Source organism: Miniopterus natalensis, chromosome 11, assembly GCF_054644295.1.
Source record: "Miniopterus natalensis isolate mMinNat1 chromosome 11, mMinNat1.hap1, whole genome shotgun sequence".
Classification (NCBI taxonomy): domain Eukaryota; kingdom Metazoa; phylum Chordata; class Mammalia; order Chiroptera; family Miniopteridae; genus Miniopterus; species Miniopterus natalensis.
Genome location: NC_142091.1, coordinates 71,812,939 through 71,833,504, shown reverse-complemented (window position 1 = coordinate 71,833,504; position 20,566 = coordinate 71,812,939). Strand labels below are relative to the sequence as shown.

Sequence of the window (20,566 nt, the reverse complement as noted above, 5' to 3'; positions counted from 1 at the left end):
CATGAGGGCAGAAGGGTTATTAAATAAATACTTAAATGCTGGGCTCCAGAGATCTTAAAATAGAAGAGTTTAATGAAAAATTAAATAAGTCTGCTACATTAATGATTTGAATATAAACAAGAGCAATGAGTAGAAATTAACAAAATAGGAACCAGATACTTTTTTTTGTAGGGGAAAAAAATCTGAATATAGGTGGAATATTAAGAATAAGGAATTAATGTAATCAAACACGGTTAATTTCAAACCTTTCATTTTAAGACATGTAGGCCCAATTTATAACTGTCTAGTTTCACAAAAGAAATATATTGCCCCATTTGTGGTCTGTATAACTTTGGCTTTGGGCAACTGAGGAGACAAAGGAAGAAACCCCTTCCTGTCTATCATTAGTTCATCCTCCGCTAGCCTTCTCCTCTGTGTATGAATACACCTAACAGCACCTATCATTCAGATCTATGCCACGGGTAGGATTCATTCCACCCATAGCTAATGAATATTTTCTGGTTGCATTTCTCAGGGCAAATGTCCCCAAGAACACCATGTATTAAAGGCTGCACAAATATATAGACGGACAGACAAAAAAAAAAAGGGCAGGCTGTGTAAGTAGTTAAAGAGTTTGTGCAGAACTAGAAACAAGACAGAAAGCCACCTGCGTCAGAGGTATGGGGCTAATTTCTCTTGTGAGGCTCAGGTTTCACTTGATGGGTCTTTAATGGTTCACCTAAGTTCAAGTGAAGAAACATCCTTCTTCTCTGTTAACCAAACATGCCCAGGTAGAGCTGCTTCTCTTTCCGATGGTAGCTACTGAGTTCCGACTGTGTTAGCTGCAGGTACCGCCGGACATTGGCATCTTAGAGGAGGTCGAAGAAGGCAATTAGAGACAGTCAGACCATAATCTCACCTCAGGGCAGAAGACTGTTAATACACTTCCATTGTTTAAAAATCATTCTAAGATCTAAATATATCACAACAATTCCATGCACCAGTAAATCTCATTAATACCACTTTGGATTTCTGAAAAATCTCTGTACAGGTCTGGGCTGGCTGCTAATTTTATAATGAAAGGGAGTTTGAAGAAATAGTTATTGCCACAGCCGAGCCGCTAAAGATATTATACTTGGGTGACAGTTAATCTATGTATTTGAAGGTAAGGAACATGAACAAGTGGCTCATATTTTATATCTTTATGAATTCACAGTAGTTTTCTCATTCAGTTAGTGAGATCTTACTATAATGCTATAACGTTTGGGGACCCTCTACTTCTAGCATCTAGCAGTTGCTCTAAGCCAGAATGCAAACAGGAAGAAAATTTTCAGTGCTGAACCACCAACACAGGAACGAGTCCACCATCCCCACCCGAGGCCACCTGCTTCACAATATCCTTTTTGCCTTGGAAACAAAGTACCAAGTGTCAGATTCCCTCTCAGTAGGCCTTTCTCTAGGTCATACCTGGGGTTAGCTGAGCTAAATAAACTGACTAAGCAAAAGCCAGACCCCAGCTGGAGAACTGGCAGAAATGAGGATTATTAAGTGTATTCATTGGAACCTATTTCAGTCACCATGTAGGAATTGTAACTTGAAAAAACAATGTATTAAAATCTCTTCCACTGGGGGAGGAGGGGGAATTATATATGTGTGCCCGTTTAAGCATAAAGATTTCTGGAGGGTATACAATATTGCTTTCCTATAAAGATAAGAATACAAGAGTAAAAGGCCCGTTCATTGTAGACTTTTATACTTTTTGAAGTTTGAACCATGTGAACGTATTGTTACCTATTCAAAACATTCAATAAATTGAAAAGGTAAAATAAAAACCCCTTCCACAGCTCCCCCCTTTAAAGGACACCTTCCTTGTCTTTCCCACTTCAATCCCCTTCCCTCTTACCTTTTGGCTGCCTATTGACAGCAGCCAGGAGGTAGTGTCGAGCTTGGTCATAGTCCTGCAGGTGGAAAAAGGCCACTCCAGCCCGATACAAGGCCTTGGCATTATCAGGCTGTCGTTCCAGGACTTTCTGACTATATTCTTTCACTCGTTCATAGTTTACTGGCTCCATCTGAAGGAGACAAGCTAATGTGGCCAAATGAAAGGAAGAGAGAAGAGGGAGGAGGGCCTTATTATATTAAATTCCATTTGTCAACTCAAGACAGCACCGAGCACAGAATGGTATCAACAACATTCCCTTATCCAACAAATAAATGTGTCTGCCATGTGCCAGACCTTCTTCTAGGCATGGGATGCAGCAGTGAATAAAAGCTTTACATACCTTCAATCTACTCAATATCTACCAAATGCCTACTATGTACCTAATGTTGGGTTATAACAGCCCACCTATAAAATTAGTAAGAATATACCTAAAAATTTATTTAAACCTCTTCTTCACTGTGTCTCTTCTGCCCAAGGCTCTCTGTCTTGAATCTCCCATTTCACCACAACTCTTGTACTGCAGCTTTGTTAACAGTCATGGTTGCCATTAATTGTGTGAGGCAACAGCAAGCACTGTGCTGTGTGCTTTTTTAATCTTCTCTCCCACTCTGGGAAATCAGTATGTGTTACTACCTCAGTTTAATGGATGAAGAAATCGAGGCTCAGAGAGGTAAAGTAACTTGTCCAAGATCCCGCAGCTTCTAGGTGGAATGAGTAAGAAATTTGAATCGAGGACTTTGTAACTCCAAAATCATCATCATTTTCAATGATGCCATATTACTTCACTAATTTCTTGGATGACTTAATGGCACCTCAAAATACAAACCTGTTTAGGAGGCAATGATCAGGTCAACCTTCTGCCCCTTTATAATCAAGACGGGAAATGTTTCCCTATTTTATAACGGTGGGAATTAAACATAGTATTATTACATCATAGTGCTGAGAAGAACAGAGAATCAGGGCTAATGAGAACATTAAAGGGCTGATGTTTGCATTCCTTCTACAACATCCCCACCAAGTGGTCAAATGGTTTATACTTAGATATTCCCCCAGATTAGTGGTCAATTAATCCATCACTACAGCTTCACTCATTCATCCGACAACTAGTTATGGCACACTGACCATGTGCTAGGCAGAGCTAAGACAGACACCTTGATGAGTAAACAAACTTTGCATCCTAGTCCCCAAGTAGTAGGAATATACAATAAACAAAAGCGTGTTATAGGCGGTTAATAAGTAAAAATTGTTAATTCAGTGAGTCTTTGTGGAGAATCTAACAAGTACCCATAAGCTGAGACTTTACAGATGGCTGAGCGATAGTCTCTGCCTTCAAGTTCACCTGGAGAGTCAAGATATTTACAGGTACCCATCTCTACAACATCTCATTCCTTAATTTCTGGTCAATTCCATAATATGTACCCTGTTCCCTAATGGGGCCTCAAAATACAAATCTGTTTAGGAAGCAATGTTGAGGTCAATCCTCTGCCTTTTTGTAATGAAAAAGGTAAACGTGCCATATTCTGCAATAAGAACTTAAGTTCTGGAATTAAGAATTGCCTAGGTTTAATTTTAGTTCCACCACTTACCAGCTGTTTGTTTCCTTAAATTTACCTCAAAGGATTGTTGTGACACTTAAATATGTATAAAGGGCTTAAACAGTGTCTTCCCAGGGCATTTCGAGTCAGCTCAATGGGCCCCTCCCTGACCACTCTTTAAAAGTGAACACTCCTGCCCTAGCTGGTTTGCTCAGTGGTTAGAGTGCCCTTCCTCAGACTGAAGGGTCCCTGGTTAGATTCCAGTCCAGGGTATGTGCCTGGGTTGTTGCAGCCTCAATCCCCCGCCCCAGTCCGGGCACGTGGGGGGGCAACCAATCAATGTTTCTCTCCCTTCCACTCTCTCTGAAAAGCAATGGAAAAAAATATCCTCAGGTGAGGATTAAAAAAAAAGAGAAAAAAAAGTGAACACTCCCTGCCTATGGCACTCACTATCCACAGTACTTACCGTTTTCTAAAAATTATATATGTTACTTTTGTTGTTAATTGTCCATCTCCCTTGAATGAGATCAAGGATCCTTGGCACCGAATACATAATTGTTGAATTGGAACGTTAACTACCATAATTACTATTTTTGTTACTTAAGTCCAAGGGTAGCACTGGACATGCACTGTAAAAAAGCTAGATTTTTCACCAAACCATAGCTGATGAGTATTACTGTAAAAAAATTCAAAGTCACTTTTAAACAATTATAAAGTGTAAAAACTATTTCTAATAATTTCTATGGCCTCAACTTGGACTGTTAGAATGTTTTAATATACTTCAAAATAATTTAATTAGCTCCATGGTTAGTTTGCCCACCATAGAACAGACCTAAGAAGTCTCCTTTCTTTTAGCAGATTAATCCTAGTGATACTAACTCTTGACATCCATCTCTTCACCCAAGGCCATATGAAAATGGAAGGTACTAGTCATCCAAGTTACCATTCAGCTGACTTATAGGTTGGAGGAAAATGAGGAAAAACCATCCAAAGCATCTACTATGGATGACTTATACCAGCTGAAGCAAGCACTCTTTCTTGTATTTTAAATATATTTTAAAAAATGCCTTCAATGTAAACGCAGTATTTTCTCCATTGCATGCAAAATTCCCTAAACCCATCAGCATCACCTGGGAGTTGGTTAGAAAATGAAAATAAATAGTAAGCATCACCTCAGACCCATTAAATTGGAATCTCTGGGCATGGGGCTCAGGAATTGTGTTTAACAAACTCTCCAGGTGAAGTTTGAGAACTATCACTCTACAGAAACTCAATTAGAGCCCTATAAATTGGAAATATATTTTAATTTGAAAAGGGGTTTTATAAATTTTATTTATTGATTTTAGAGAGCAAGAGACAGAAGAGGGGAGAAAGACATGGATTTGCTGTTCTGCTTATTTATGTATTCATTGGTTGATTCTTGTATGTGGCCTGATGGGATCCAACCTGCATCCTTGGCCTATCAAGACCACGCTCTAACCAAATGAACTACCCAGCCAGGGGAAATATATTTCAACTCATGGCAGAATAACCAAAAGAGAGCAGAAAAGCCCGTCAGTGCTTTTCCCAACGTGGACAGATTTTCGTGTACCTGCCTGGATACTCTACCCACCCTTCGGCCCTGTTCTTACCAGCTAGATTGTTGTAGCAGTCTGTCTGGGTGGTGTGCAGTATGTTTTCTTGTTCGGGTGTGAGAGCCGGGCCCTGAGGTCCTAGATCAGGTATCGGGGAGGGCAGACTGGGATCCAGACCCCGCAGCTGGAGCAGAGCTCGATGGTACCTACTCACAGCATCTCGGTACTTCCCTTCCCGGTAACGCTGGTTTCCTTTCTCCTTGTACAGCTGAGCCTCCTGCAGGCGCTTCTCCATAATTCTGTCGCCCAGTGGTCTTGCGGAATTGGGAAGTGAAAGAGCAACTGAAGCTCTGGGGGTGGGAGCAAAATTACTGATTTTGGTAGCTGATTTAAGGCAGGAAATTACCCTTCTCCAGGAGGCCCTCCAGGGAATGAGCTTTGCTTGTTTCTACCACAGCCCTTTCCTTTCTTCTCTGCAGTATTTTTCAATCTCTAGTAGTGCAGGAAACTAATCAGTGAGAGGATGTGGGACTAGTAACGCCACAGATCGAGTTTTCTAAACAGAGGAGTCTGGAGTGAGGAGACCCCGAAAAGGCAAAGGACTCACTGAGGAATTGTGGCAGGCGCGCGAACGCCGGCGGAATTGGCTTCCTCCTTTCTTTTGGACACACCTCCCTGACCTGGAAGTGGAAGAAAGTAGGCGGGGAAAATTGCTAAGAGATGTTTAAAGGGCTTGCCCCCATGCCAGCCCTTTATTCGCACGTATTCAAGAAGCATTCGTTGACGTCTGTGCCAGGAGCTGGGAAACCGAGGTGAACGTGGTTCGTGCACCGCAGCCCAAAGGCCGTGACTGACCCGGCCGCAGAGCAGCTCAGCTGCAAATCCTCCAAGCCCCGCGGCCAGCCCCCTGCCCTCTGCAAATGCCCAAGCCTCGAACTTGCGCCCTGGGTTTCGGGTTACCGGTGGGAGCAGCCAGAGGGCGAGGGCCAGTCTCTTGACAGTTTGTTGTCTAAAGGGTCGCGCGCATTGCACCACGCGGCCCAATCAGAAGCGGCCCCAGAAAAGTAATCCCGCAGAAACGACCCCGCCTTTCCAGCCCCCTGCAGACCAACCCGGAAAAAAAAAAAAAAAAAAAATCCCGTGGCAACTTCACCAATAGGAAAAATTCGGACGATCATGGATGACCAATCAAAATTGCAGATGACGATTCAAGTTGGCCAATAAACTAGCTAAAAGGCGAGGTCTGGACGTTGTTGCTAGGTAGACGTTAAGGGATTGGGGGCGGGGCCAGAGGTTACTGTATTTCTTGGTTTTGGAGAGCCCTTTGGTCTACTAATCAGAAAGAGAGTTACTAGGAGGCTTTCACTTTGCAACAGCTTCCCTTCTGGATTTTTTTTTTCAAACTCTCAAGAAGCTGCTGCATGCATAGACAGTAGGAAAAGAGACTAGCGAGCGAGTCCCAAGACTAAAGCGCGATCGGAAGGCAGGAGTGAGGGTGGTGACGGGATGGGAGGGGCGTGTGGGAGGGGAGCTCCGGGCGGCTGCGCAACTCCGGCTGGAAGTACGGAAAGAAGGGCGCACACGCCTCCATGCTACGAGGCACTTGAGCCGCAGCCAGGCTTTTCCCGTCTCTGGCTCCGATGCGGCTGCGCAGTGAAACACCGGCGGCGATTGGCCAGTAGGTGAGGGGGGAGGGAGGTAAAGGGAGGGAAGTCCGTCGTCCTCGGCGCGCGCCCGCTTGCGGCAGGGGAACCGCGGGAGCAGGAAGGGAAATACTTCCCCGCTGCGTTTTTTGGGCTCCGTCGGCCGAAAAGGGGAGGGGAGCAGAAAGGAGATCCGTAGCAGAGGCTGCGCGCAGCCCTAGTCGCCTGCGTGCGTCCGTACGTGCGCTCGCTCGCGCGGGCTCAGTGCTGGCGCGTGAAGCGGAGGCGGGCGGCGGCGGCGCCTGCGCGGTCGGGCTCGGTCGTCGGTTCGCAGGGGAGGAGGCAGCGGGAGGCGGAGGAGGCGGCGGCGGCAATGGAGGTGAAGCGGCTGAAAGTGACCGAGCTGCGGTCGGAGCTGCAGCGGCGGGGCCTGGACTCGCGCGGCCTCAAGGTGGATCTGGCGCAGCGGCTGCAGGAGGCGCTGGACGCCGAGATGCTCGAGGACGAAGCCGGTGGTGGCGGGGCCGTGCCCGGCGGGGCCTGCAAGGCGGAGCCTCGGCCTGTGGCCGCGTCGGGCGGCGGCCCGGGCGGGGACGAAGAGGAGGACGAAGAGGAGGAGGAGGACGAGGAGGCGCTGCTTGAGGACGAGGATGAAGAGCCACCCCCTGCCCAGGCCTCGGACCAGGCCGCGCAGCCGCCACCGGAGCCCCCGGAGGCGGCAGCCGTGGAGGCCGCGGCCGAGCCCGATGCTTCCGAGACGCCGGCTGAGGAGGCCACGGCCGAGTCAGGTGGCGTAAATGGTGGCGAAGAGCAGGGCACCGGCAAGGGGGAAGAAGACGAGCCGGAGGAGCGGAGCGGGGACGAGACGCCGGGATCCGAGGCGCCGGGTGACAAGGCCGCAGAGGAACAGGGTGAGGTGCTGGCAGCGGAGCCCGGCTCCAACCTGCCCGGTGCGCCCTTGTCCCAGGCACCCAGTCTTGCACCGCGGGGTCCGATCCCTTGTTCTCGCTTGCCTGAAAATGCAATATTCCCACCGCCATTTGATGGGATTCCCCAGGGGAGGTAGCTTTTATTCTCTACGCACCTTTCTGGGAGGTTTGGCCGCCTCTGGTTGCCCCACTCTGCAGGAGGGAGGTTCCTGCCTAACTCGGTTCGTTGGTAGTGGATGAAAGTGAGCAGTGTTGCATGCGAACTGCTTCCGAGCTACCTGTGGAGCAGCCTCCCACGGTGCTGGTTATCTTTTCCTAAACCGGGAGTGCACTGAGGAATTGGCCATTCCACGACAGCCAGACCGACTGTTGGAGGTTTTGGCTTTCGGGCTGACTGTTGACTTTTTCGCCATAAAAATATTAAGCTTTATAGTAAACTAAATTCGTCAAAGTTCGATCCATCAGGCGCACCGTGGTATAGCTTGAGCCACACAGAATCTGGCCATCTAACCTGGCTTCTGCGTTAGCAGCAGGGGGACAGCCTGTGGTGTGACGGTGTCGAGTTTAATAGTTAACTAGTGAGAAGTCTTATCTAGTGCAGTTAAAAGAAGTCAGTTAACTGGCTAGGGGGTTTTACCTTACTTGTGTTATGATTAAAATGTGGTCTTCCAACTGAGCTGATGGATGGGCTTATTTTAAAATTTGCTGTACACTTAGCTAGCCTTTTACGTTTCAGGTCCCTAACTGAATTGAAATGATTGAGGTGTTGGTAGGTCCATCAAGTAACCTTGTGGAAAAGAAAGTGTAAAGTTGGCCCAGGGAGTTAGTGACCTGTCTTCCTTTGAAGTAATTGGATGGTTAGAGCTGATCCCTAACTATGTGTCAGAGTAAGGAGGAAAGCTAGAGCTGCTTCCAAGTCTTACTATGAAGTGGGTTACCGCCTTGGTTCTTTTTATAATACATTGTTTAGGCTGCTACTTAGTATCATGGTATAATTGGAACCCATGCAATGCAGTCACGTGCAACTTGAAGATTGTTTGTCCTGTGTCCCTGAACAAAAATCCCATTACATAACCTTTGACATAATGTGTACCCCAAATAGCAGATAAAAATGGTTGAGGGAGGGGGTAAGGGTGGGAGAGGTGGAAGAGGGCATAGAGGGGATAAATGGTGATGGAAAAAATAAAATGAAAAAGGTTAAAGAATAAAGGACTGCCTTAAGTTATTATTTAAAAGCCTTTGTACTGAAAACTACAAAGGCTTAAGGGAAAACTCCTGGGTGTTGTGTCCTCTAGTAAAGAATGTTGCTAAATATATGATAGCACCTTTCTGTCCCCAAATTATGTGCAGTAAAGATGTAGTATTATTTATGGGTCTCTTGTGAATTAATGGTTTTGCTCTTGCAACTTTCAGTAAAAACCCATGATAAAAATACAGCTCTGTATCATGCACCTGCATCCACTTGCTATATAAGTAAACCCATGGATGGCTGTGCATTTTAAAGCTGGAAATTGAGGCTTCTGTATCATGAAGCTGTGGAAAAGTGCTGTGCTGGAAAATATGTTTTGTGTCTAGCTTAAATCCAAATCTGACCATTAAGAGTCAAAATTAAATAAACCAGTGAAGATTTTTTATGTCGTATTGGTGGGGAAAGCTGCAAGTTTGACCTGATTTAAGCAGATAAATTTAGAAAGCAAAACTTGTCCAGTTTTTATCTACTGCTTAACTGTAATTAGCCCATAGTGTCCTTTTTAAAATAAATAAAATTTCAGCCAGTGATAGGAAGATGATCTTTGGAAATAAAAGATCCTGTGGATGCAGTGGGATTAACTTGGCTATCCTGATGAGACAGATACTCAGGTCCCCCTTTAGTTTCTGTTGGTTGTGAGCTTATTCTACGCTCCAGTATGAAAACGCTGATTTTCTTTCCCTCCTTTTTGTAGGAGATGACCAAGATAGTGAAAAGTCAAAACCAGCAGGCTCAGATGGTGAGCGGCGGGGGGTAAAGAGACAGCGGGATGAGAAGGATGAACATGGCCGAGCTTACTATGAATTCCGAGAGGAGGCTTACCACAGCCGGTGAGGGAAACAGTCCCTTTCATTGAAGGGAGTGTCTGCTCTGATTTTGGTGTACTTGGTGTTGATTGGAGAGTCCGGAAAGAGGGGTGGATTAAAAATGGAATAGGTTTTTATAGGTATAAGTTTTAGATCAAATCTACTCTGAAAGCTCTTGTTGCCCTTTTCTCAGTTACTGAAAGAAGCTCTGCTGGAATTTAATATTCACTGATAGTTTAAAAGCGACATAATGTCGTGCAGACCCCCTGGAAGCAGAGGGCTTTGGTTACATTGTATTTGCTTTTCTTTTGCATGTATAGCTCCAAGTCGCCACCACCCCCTGAGGAAGAGGTGAAGGACGAGGAGGAGGATGACACCCTTGTGAACCTGGACACGTGTATGTACAAGGCAGACAGGTTGGGGTTTTAACCAGTCAGAAGTGATTTTGGAGATTAAAACTTCATGGCCTGCAATTTTTAAGAGTCTTAGCACCTGAGAGACTTTGTATCCATTCTTGACAACTGAGTATACTTGTGTTTTCTTGGTGGCTTCCAAGTGTTGAGCACTGGAGTAAAGATTGCTTCTTTCTAACAGATACCTCGGATCTCCATTTTCAAGTGAGCAAAGACCGCTATGGAGGGCAGCCACTTTTGTCGGAGAAGTTCCCCACGCTGTGGTCTGGGGCAAGGAGTACTTATGGAGTGACAAAGGGGAAAGTCTGCTTTGAGGCCAAGGTAGTATGTACAGCTCATTAAGACCATTCATTTGTTAAATTATTCATTAAACTATGTACTGGCCCACCAGTATTTTATTAGTGCAGAAAAAGGCACCACTTCAACAATAACCTTAGCTCCAGTAATCAAGAAATTGACCCCTCGGAGGGCTTTGGTTTAAGTTCATTGACAGTTATCATTCTGATGTTGAGTTGTTATAGTTGTCATTTTCAGTTTGTATAAAAATCTTGTCTTGCTCTGGCCTGGTAGCTCATTTGGTTTGAGCGTTGTCCCATACATAAGGGTTGTAGGTTTGATTTCCAGTTAGGGCACTTACCTAGGTTTCGGGTTTGGTCCCCAGTTGGGGCGCATATGGGAGGTGACTGATCAATGTTTCTCTCTCTCTCCCTTCGTCTCTCTCTAAAATCAATAAAAACATATCCTCGGGTGAGGAATAAATAAATATCTTGTCTTTTTAACAAACTTTGCTTCTGAATTGGTCAGAGTATCTGAGAGGTTTTTTTCTGACATGGCCAGGTAACCCAGAATCTCCCAGTGAAAGAAGGCTGCACAGAGGTTTCTCTCCTTCGAGTTGGATGGTCTGTTGATTTTTCCCATCCACAGCTTGGTAAAGTTACTTTAACTTCATCGTTAGTGTTTGCTACCGTATTGATTACTTCGTGGGAAGCTTGGGCGTCAGTAACTAACTTGTTCGCTATTCTAGGTGAGGACGAATTCTCTTATGGTTTTGACGGACGAGGGCTCAAGGCAGAGAATGGGCAGTTTGAGGAATTTGGCCAGACTTTTGGGGAGAATGATGTCATTGGCTGCTTTGCTGTAAGTGCTCCTGGAAGTTGTGGATTCATAGCAGGGAGAGGGTATTGGGCACTGGGAATTCAGCTCCCTTTCCATCAGTTGCTGTATTTTATGTATTTGATGCATTACTTGCTTAATTGTGTTGTGCAGCAACCTATGAGTTTGTTTTTTTAAAATATCAAATTGTAAGATTCAATCATCTTCAAACCCTGTAAGCCCATAAGTGCTCTTGTCATTTGTCATTGTAGAATTTTGAGACTGAAGAAGTAGAACTTTCCTTTTCCAAGAATGGAGAAGACCTAGGTGTGGCATTCCGGATCAACAAAGAATCCCTGGGAGACCGGGCCCTCCTACCCCATGTCCTCTGCAAAAATTGTGTTGTAGAATTAAATTTTGGTCAGAAGGAGGAGCCCTTCTTCCCACCGCCAGAAGAGTTTGTGTTCATCCATGCTGTGCCTGTTGAGGAGCGTGTGCGCACTGCAGTCCCACCTAAGACCATAGAGGAGTGCGAGGTATGGCACACAGTGTTCATGCTGTGGGGGGGCCGGGGCGGTAATAAATTTCTTCTCAAAGTTCTACTGAGCTGGGGCAGGGGACAGTATTATTAAAGTGAACTTTCAAACATGACCCTCATTTATTTTTTTATAGCATTCCTGGTTCTATTTACTTGCAGGTGATTCTGATGGTGGGACTGCCTGGATCTGGAAAGACTCAGTGGGCACTGAAATACTCAAAAGAAAATCCTGAGAAAAGATACAATGTCCTGGGAGCTGAGACTGTCCTCAATCAAATGAAGGTGAGTTGCTGGGGGAGATTAGTCAACTGCATATTTGCGCTGGAGGTATCAAGAAACTCCTATAACTTTTTCCCAGTGGAGTTGGTTAGTCTTTCAAGTGTCTGAGAACAAAGGGTCCCACAAACAGAGAAATGAGTTCTTCTCTAATATATGTGAAAGGGATGGTTTTTCCCCCCTTTGCTGTGTTGTCATATTTCTGAAAGCCGATAAAATCTGGAATATATCCAGCTTAAGACTGGAAGTGATTCCTGCAGAAAATGGACAACATTCATGGCACTAAGGAATAGGAATGAACTGATGTGGTAGCTTTGGTGGCATCAAAGAGGTGACACCAATGACTCCTGGGCTTTAACTTGCAGTATAACTTCTTGTGTTTCTCTTCATTTTCTTTCAAACTGATCAGATGAAGGGGCTTGAGGAGCCAGAAATGGACCCCAAAAGCCGAGACCTTTTAGTCCAGCAAGCCTCCCAGTGCCTTAGTAAACTGGTCCAGATTGCTTCCCGGACAAAGAGGAACTTCATTCTTGATCAGGTATTTTTCATATGTTCAAAAGAAACCTCATTTTACAGAAGATCCAAAGGTGAAAATTTTGGCATCCATTTAATCTGATATAATTGCTTAGAGTCAAAGTGGGGTGAATTTGTAGAAAGAGACTGAGTTAAGGAACAGAATCAGTTTACTTAATTATGACCAAATGCTTGTATTCATAGTTGTAATGTTTTTTGAACTTAGAGATATCTCTTATTAGTGTTTTCACCAGAGAGTATAAAACACTTAATAGAGGCACTGGAATGAGTGTTAGAGCTCCTTTGGATTCCTGGCTCCACCGCTTACTAGGTTTGTTACCTTAGACAAGTCTGGGCCTCATTGAGTCTCAGTTTTTCTGATACGCAAAACCCAATAGTGTCTGTCATGCAGAGCTTGGAGAATGAAAGGAGCTGTGTGTAAGACCTCATTCGGTGCCTCACTTGTGAAAGATGCTCAGCGCGTGTTTCAGTTGAATTTGAGTGATGACTTTTCTTTCTCAAACATCTGTTACTTCTCCGATCCCCAGTGTAACGTGTACAACTCCGGCCAAAGGCGGAAGCTATTGCTGTTCAAGACGTTCTCTCGGAAAGTGGTGGTGGTTGTCCCCAACGAGGAAGACTGGATGAAGAGGCTGGAGTTGAGGAAGGAAGTGGAGGGAGACGATGTGCCTGAGTCTATAATGCTGGAGATGAAAGGTGGGCTAAAGTTGTACAGTTAAGGATCCTATCCTTGGTCCGTGCACCCCTTACTCGGGCCTCTTAGCCCCTGGAGTGATTCTCCCCCCGGAAGTCTAAATCTGAAGAGTAAATTAATGGGTGTGAGCACTTGTAGGTAAATGAATAAGCAGAGTGATGGCACTGGCTCCTTGGCTCATTCTGGGTCAGATGCGATAGCGATAGACCACAGGATAATTAAAACTCAAGGCAGAAGCTTCACTGAGTCAGTCATTCACTTAGTCAGTACTTAAAACTCTCTGTTTTCCAGTACTGTTCTAGGTGTAAGGCAGTTGTGAATGAAATGAAGCTTTGCTTTACTGAATTTATATTAGGGTGAGGGTGTTATGATTCAAATTAAAATACAGTGGTGGGATTGAATGATCTCATCATTATATCTTGATTTCTGCTAACACATTAGACTTGTTTGTTGTTTGTTTTGGTTTTTGGTAGGAGCCTGAAATCTTTAATGCAATACAAAGCCTAATAGCAGGGTCCCCGAGGAATTACCTATCTTGATTGTGCTTCCTGCTGTTCTCTTTAGTGATTTTCCCCCCCTTGCTGCCTTCAGCTCCCACCTGTGCTGTCAACTACTGGCTCTCTGAATTGTGGTAACGCCCAGGGATGGGAGCTGGTTACACATTTAAGAACCAGATTGTCTGAGTTTGCTGAAAATGAACTATGCCAGTCTATAACTGATAACCAGGCTCTTGGAGGAATTTAGTTCAAGAGGGTTAACTGGATTCATCTAAGGATTAAGAGAGCCCCCCCATTGAACTGAATTCCACTGGGACTCAGCCTCTGAACTTGTGTTTCTTAGCTTCTTATCTAACCAACACCAAAACTTTCTCAGTTACTTTTAGCCTCTGGCTACGTGCTTCTGTCCTGATAAGAAACCTTAACCCCAGTTCACTATTAATTTATTATGGATCACTTGAGAACTTGTAAATCTACAGTTCACAGGTAGACCTTTCCCTGGGGTTGTTAAAATGTAGGGAAAGCCTATGGTAGAGGGTACCAGTGCTTTTTTGTGCATTAGCAGAGAAGGTTTAGGAAATCTTGTTCTTCCTGTAATAGAGTTTTTATAATGAGATCTTACCCATCTATGCACTTTTCAGGCCCACAAGCTTCTCTCTTACTCTTATAGCCAACTTCTCTTTGCCTGAAAAATGCGACTATATGGATGAGGTGACATATGGGGAGCTGGAGAAGGAAGAAGCTCAGCCTCTTGTCACTAAGTACAAAGAGGAGGCAAGGAAGCTGCTGCCCCCCTCAGAGAAAAGAACAAACCGCCGAAATAATCGAAACAAGCGCAACCGGCAGAACCGAAGCCGAGGCCAAGGCCAAGGCTATGGTGAGTCCTGGGGGCCTGCCAGCCCCTGGCCGCAGTCTGTGCTTTGTGCTGAGCAGGATCCACAAGGAAACCAAGTCAGTCAGTAACACGGAATAAGGAAGTAACTTCTTTATGGAGCTTATTCCTGTGTGCTCTAACCCCAGCTCCCGTGCTGTTCCCATAACCCTTCAGTAAAAGGTAGTTATTTTTCAGCAAAAATATTTGGTTCTGTGGGAAGCAGTGCTTGCGCCCTCTCATTTGTCTGGGTTTTATTTGTACACGTGGGTTTCCCACTGCACTGTTGCAGTATATCTAAAGGACTCATGCAGTGAAACTGGATCCTCGCATTAAGTTTTCTTACTGCTCTGTCTGTCTGGTGGATCAACCCAACCGTAAAGACCAGAAAGTGAATGCATTATTCACTAATTTGGGGGGTTACAAAGTAGTTTAGGCTACTGGTGGAATTAATGTCCCTCCTGAGTGTCCAGTTTGTCAGTTAACCCTCCACTGTGCATTCATTCCCTTTGGAAATGGGAGTGTGTGCGCAAGTCAACAAAACTTCTGAGTGCCTGCTATGTGCTAGGCACTGGGAATACCACAGCTCCTACCTTGGAGGGATGTATATCACTCAGACTTTGTTTCATTTATGTAAAATGATGGGCCAGGGTTCTGTGGCATCTGAGACCCTTCCCAGGCTGAAGGTCAGCGATCTATGAATGGCAGTGTTTACTCGTGTTTCTAACTCTGCCAAGTATCTCTGCCATCTTAAGTATTTTGCAGGAGTTGGGGAGCTTCAAAAGCAGGGTGGCTCAGCTTTCTTGTGTCGCTCGCTATTCCTCTGCCCCCCCCCCCCCCCCCAGACTTTCTAAAAGATCCCGGCTGGTGCTTTAATTAACATTGTGTGAGCCTCACAGAAGCAGGCCTCCTATTATCCCAGAATTGCCTTTGGCTCCGACTTTTTGATTTCCACTCAGACGTGGAGCCAGGACCCCACGCCAGCTGTCTGAGCGTGCTCTCCCGTTTCTCTTCCAGTGGGCGGGCAGCGCCGAGGCTACGACAACCGGGCCTACGGGCAGCAGTACTGGGGGCAGTCTGGAAACAGAGGGGTGAGTGCAGCTCTCCTCCTGCTCCTCCTCTGGGCCGTGCTAGCCATTCCTATTGGCTTGGGGGAGCAGAGTGGTTTGGGCTGTTTCCTCAGGGCTTAGCTTTTGCCCCTTTAATGTGTTCCTCTGGAAGAATTTATCCTGGGAGGATTAAGTCTGTTATAAAATCAAGCTGAGATGCGTTTCATTTAAGACGGGGGATAGCAGCGGATCGTGATGCTGGAAACCCCTAAATCTTCACTTCTCTTTCTCCTCTCTCAGGGTTACCGTAATTTCTACGATCGATACCGGGGAGACTATGATCGATTCTATAGCCGAGATTATGAGTACAACAGATACAGGGACTATTACAGACAGTACAATCGGGATGTAAGTATCTCCTGGGGATAGAGAGGGTGAAGGGAGGCAGGACCAGAGGCCTGAGTGTCATGCCTCTCTGTCCTCAGCCAGCTGTGGCTTCAAGTGATGGGGTTTCCCCTCTCTTCTAGTGGCAGAATTACTACTACCACCACCCCCAGGACAGAGACCGATACTACAGGAACTACTACGGTTACCAAGGGTATCGGTGAAGCCCCTGCCCTTGTCACCTGTCAGCCATGAAGCTGAATCTCTGGGGGTGCCAGGCATCCCCCAAAACACAACCAAGGAAAACAGGGGCTGTCGGGGTGGGGCTGAGCTGCCGGGGAGGGGTGGTGGGAGGGAGGGTGCTCAAGCAGGGGTGGGGGAGGGGGGAGGTGAAATCAAACAACAAAACTGTACATTTTTTTTAAAGTTTGTTGAAAAGAATATTGTCTTATTCTATAAAACATTTCAAACCTAGTTAGATATTTGTAATCAAAAAACATTTGCTCAGAAAGCAGCACTTAGGGCTGCCTGTCCTATACCCTGCAGCTGGACAGGAAAAGTACTGAATGTGTCACCCTTCTGACGTTGTAAGGCAGCGGGACCGGCAGCCACATAAGGAGAGTGATGAGGTGGCGTGGAGAAGGTGGGCAGGCATGTGAGGGCGCTCTCCATAGCAGGCAGGAGTGGGACAGGGAGAGCTTGTGACTGGGGCAGTGAAAATAAACGATTGGCTCTTATCAATCACTTGCACCAACTAACCGTTTGTATTTTCTTTACCGACCTTTCCCTCTTGGGATATCTGGTCTGGTGGGCTGGGAGGCCAGAGTGGCACTGTCTCCACTTCCCTGTGCCTTTGTGCTGTTTGGCTGAGGCCTGGAGACTACCTGTTGGATGGTTCTATTATATAGGATTCCCAGGCTAAGGAGGCAGGGGGACTGTGTTTGTTCGCAGAGCAGAATAGCTTGCACCCCCTGTGTACCAACTGATGAATTCCCATCACATCTTGGGGGAAGAATGGGGTTGCAGGCCTCAGCCTGAAGAGTGCGCTCGTCAGACTGTCCTCTCTGTCTTCCAAGGCTGAGATAGGCATGAAGTCTCTGAAGTCATCTCTGTTAGAGTATCTGTCCTCTTGTAGTGCGAGAAAAGGAACGTTTCTCAGGGTTTCAGCTCACACAGAAATGAAGCAGGATTTTCATGGCAGCAGGATATGTACATAGTGAATCCTGTGGTGTGGGCTACCAGGCCCAGGTGCTGAGAATAGCAACTATTTTATACAGTATGGAGGGCCCGAGCCCCACTGGTCTTTTTGATACACAGGTAGAGCGTGAGTAGAAAGGGGAGGGTGGGGGGAGGGAGGCAGCTCAGCGGGGCTGCTGCAACTTGGGAAGAGCGTGAATGTGTGTGTAACGTGTGCGTGAAAGGGAGCACCCCTTCCTGACTTCTTGAAACAGGATTCCTCCTGGGGTGCTTTCCCTGTGCGTCCCCAGAAGGGCCTCTAGCCGAGAGACTTCAGTGGGATGGTCTTTGCAACTTGACCAACACCCTCCCAATTCTTGACAAACAGCTTCAGGTGGCTAGGTTCAAGGATATGGGTGGGATATGGGAATGCTCTTTCAATGTGTAGCTTCAGTTTTAATTCATCTTCCCGCTCAGCATTGAGTCAGCCAAGAGCTTACTCGGCAAATACCACATGTTGCAGCGCTTCCTGGTGAGGAAAGACCCTGGATTGTGTCACTAGAAAATGCTTCACTTCCATTTCCTCACCTGAGCAGTTCTCTGTTTAAAATTTTGTGCCGAGATTTGATCTCTCTCCCTCTCCCACTGTGACCACCATGCAGCCCTTCTTGAGGTCTGCAGCCTCTCGTTCTGGCCCTCTAGCTGCCCTTGTCTGTGATACACCCTCCTGCCCCACAAATACCTCTGACCCCGAGGCTGGAATGGGGGCTGGTAGGAAGTAAGTTTGCTTGCTCATAATGATGTCTTCTCTGGGCACCTGCTTTCCTGTGGTGCCTTCCAATGGATTTGTGCGTGGCAGTGGGTGAAGTGATTGCATGAACTTTTCTGTAACCCACTAACTTTTTATTCTTGGAGGTTTTGAGAAGCTTTGCTCATAGTATCAGGGCAAGGAGGTGAAAACTGGAGCCCAAAGACATTTCTTAGGGCAAGATCATGTTATAATAGAAAATTGAATTTAAGGCAGAACCTGCCACTCCCTCTCAAATATTTAGCCCTCCAGCGAATAGCTTCTTTTTGTAGTGTATGACATGGTTTGGGAATGCTAGGTCCTCAGGGCCAGGGGACAAACCCTATGCCCCTTTGGGTTTCTTGAGGGGAGGGAGGATTAGGGGAGGTACTTGCTGTTAAATTTTGACACTAGAGAGTCATCTTAAAAAAATTTTAAAAACCAACTTTTTTAGGTGGGCGGAAAGTGAAACTGCCACGTCCTGTTGGTTTAGTCCAAGAGATCGATCGCAACAACAGTAGATGTCTGGGTTTTGTTTCTGTCTGTCTTTTTATTATAAAAAAACAATGTTAAGGGGACAAATGTGGATTAACAGAAGGGATCCCTAGCCTTGTGTTCCTTAGAAGACTTGTTTAGTGTTTTATCAGACGTCTGTTGCAGTTGTTGTAGATGGAAAAGCTTGTGAGAAAAACATCACATGGAGCCTGTAAATGTTTTTGCACAACCTGTAAAGCATTCTTGGAAGTGGCCAGTAAAAAAGGGTTTTACCATTTTTAAAAAAAATGTAACTGTGTCATTGTTTACATCTGTAACGTTTTCCTCCCCTGTTCTCATTACAACATTCTGGCGAATATGTAGGCACAGTAGCTTCCAGTTTTAGAATAAATAACCATTTGGATTGAATTCACTCATCTCCTGTGGCTGCACTGGCGGGTGGAGTGTGTCATCTGGGGGATTGATTTATTATTTACTTTCGATGCTGCTTCAAGTTGCACTGAGTCCAACCAGGGATGGCTTTCCTCCCGGGTGGCCTTTCCTCCCTCCCTACTTTACCACGACTTCACTGGAGCCAGCCATGCCTTCACTTGGGGGTTAGCCTACTTAGTGCTTGCTTATGCTAAAACCTTGAGCCATTGGAATAGAAAACAATAAATTATGTCATGACCTCTGTGTATTTGGCCTACACTAAAACCAGCTGGGTGCTTGAAATTAAATGTCAGATGCCTTTTAGGAGCCAAATAAGTTTATTCATGAGTAATTGCCACTTACGAGGAAAAGCCTAGTTATTCAACAGGATATTTGATGGGGGTTATTTCCTCGTGAATTTGGAGAATGACAGGGTAACTAACAAAAGCACTATTGCAGCTAGCACTGAACTGATCCTAATTGTAATTTCTAATAGATGGTCAGGGACTTACTGAGGCTGGAGTGCCACAGGCTCTGGGCAGTCCAGTGTTTGGAAGGAGCAGTGATACAAATCTAGATACTGCTCTGACCTCTCTCTATGTGACCCAGATTCAGACCCCAGGGGCTTACGGTTTTGTACCCTAAAGGCTACCCTTGATTTCAGTGTCTGCCCATTCTCTAGGATATTTCAAGTTACTCAGTGTTACAGCTAATTAATCATTTTTAATGGTTATTTATAGCTCATGCCTTGTCTCTCAAGTCCCTTTTTTGCCCAACTAGGGCTGCAGCCATTTACCCCTACTATCATGAGTATGAAAATTGTGCAGAAAAAGTGAACAAAGGCTTTAAAGAAAGTATCAAGATGACATTTATTGAGCACTTCCAGCTGTTTACCAGTCTGAGCTGATGGGGAAATTTTCACTTGCTTCCCTGGAATTTGCCAAACACTGTGGTGCAGTAGAAAAAGTGTCTGCTGTGCCCTGCTTGCCATTTAAGCATGTGTAGCTCAGTGCATTCACTAGGTGTTTGAGTGCCAGCTCTGTGCCAGGCACTGTCAGGATGCAGGGGTTTTCACAAAGCACCAAGAAGGAACTAAGCCAGCTCCTGAGAGAACAGGGGTAGGTCCCCACTCCAGGAGGGCAGCCGGTTCTTCTCTGCAGTCCTCTCCCCTTGTCTTGCTGTGTGACGGGGTGGGGGATGGGCTATCCATAATACACGTCACCCTCGTTACTAGAGGCATCCCCTTGCCCCCTCCCCCAGAAGTACCCAGGCACAAACATGACTCGCCTAGACTTCCCCTGGGAAGGATATATCCCTCAGTCTGGGGGAATCTTGACAGTCCATGGGGCCGGTCCCGCCTGTGTTCCCGCTGGAAGGCGGCGGCTTCTAGAAAGGCATCCTGGGGCTTACAGACCTGCCAGGTTGGAGTCCGGAGGGCTCGGGGGACTTTGAGGCTTAGGTCTGGCTTCTGGGCAGGCACGACGTTGGACCATTACCTGGGGCGGTAGGCACACTGGGGGCGGGGACCGCTTCCGACGGGTGTGACAGAACGGGCCTGAGGGGGAGATAGCAGGGCGAGCGCCAGTTCCCCAGGAAACCCAACTGTCGGGCTTATCCAACTCCTGGGAGACCAAGAGGCGACCAAGGAACGGCGCCCGACATTGACGGCACTCTTCTGTTTCCGCTCCGAAA

General features: G+C 46.1%; 2 protein-coding genes across 3 annotated transcripts; one reads left to right on the top strand and one right to left on the bottom strand.

The window, feature by feature from the left end:
• Positions 1-44: 44 nt before the first annotated feature.
• On the bottom strand, positions 45-5,686 carry TTC9C (tetratricopeptide repeat domain 9C). The gene is made up of 3 exons (XM_016216403.2): positions 5,088-5,686; positions 1,883-2,065; positions 45-847 (listed from the first exon to the last, which is right to left on the bottom strand). The coding sequence occupies exons 1-3, from the start codon at positions 5,323-5,325 to the stop codon at positions 753-755; spliced, it is 516 nt and encodes a 171-aa protein (XP_016071889.1). The 5' UTR covers positions 5,326-5,686; the 3' UTR covers positions 45-752.
• Positions 5,687-7,031: 1,345 nt separating this feature from the next.
• Positions 7,032-18,871, top strand: HNRNPUL2 (heterogeneous nuclear ribonucleoprotein U like 2). Of its 2 annotated transcripts, XM_087821925.1 has the most exons (14): positions 7,032-7,584; positions 9,546-9,681; positions 9,978-10,054; positions 10,252-10,391; positions 10,908-10,998; positions 11,095-11,207; positions 11,435-11,698; positions 11,860-11,982; positions 12,386-12,514; positions 13,038-13,206; positions 14,372-14,578; positions 15,590-15,663; positions 15,922-16,029; positions 16,149-18,871. In XM_087821925.1, the coding sequence occupies exons 1-14, from the start codon at positions 7,047-7,049 to the stop codon at positions 16,227-16,229; spliced, it is 2,250 nt and encodes a 749-aa protein (XP_087678051.1). In that variant the 5' UTR covers positions 7,032-7,046; the 3' UTR covers positions 16,230-18,871. The 2 variants fall into 2 exon arrangements, with proteins under 2 accessions (XP_087678051.1, XP_087678052.1); XM_087821926.1 differs by lacking the exons at positions 15,590-15,663; positions 16,149-18,871 and having other exon boundaries at positions 15,922-16,014.
• The last annotated feature ends 1,695 nt before the right edge of the window (positions 18,872-20,566 follow it).

What these genes read in the sequence shown, in the direction of transcription:
- TTC9C (XM_016216403.2), bottom strand. Translation starts at nt 5,325, where the DNA reads ATGGAGAAGCGCCTGCAGGAGGCTCAGCTGTACAAGGAGAAAGGAAAC. An exon ending in CTGCTACAACAATCTAGCTG is followed by an intron (nt 2,066 to 5,087) that starts GTAAGAACAGGG and finishes TGGCCACATTAG; the next exon opens with CTTGTCTCCTTCAGATGGAG. An exon ending in TGTCAATAGGCAGCCAAAAG is followed by an intron (nt 848 to 1,882) that starts GTAAGAGGGAAG and finishes ACCTCCTCTAAG; the next exon opens with ATGCCAATGTCCGGCGGTAC.
- HNRNPUL2 (XM_087821925.1), top strand. Translation starts at nt 7,047, where the DNA reads ATGGAGGTGAAGCGGCTGAAAGTGACCGAGCTGCGGTCGGAGCTGCAG. An exon ending in ATGTCATTGGCTGCTTTGCT is followed by an intron (nt 11,208 to 11,434) that starts GTAAGTGCTCCT and finishes TTGTCATTGTAG; the next exon opens with AATTTTGAGACTGAAGAAGT. An exon ending in AGGCCAAGGCCAAGGCTATG is followed by an intron (nt 14,579 to 15,589) that starts GTGAGTCCTGGG and finishes TTTCTCTTCCAG; the next exon opens with TGGGCGGGCAGCGCCGAGGC.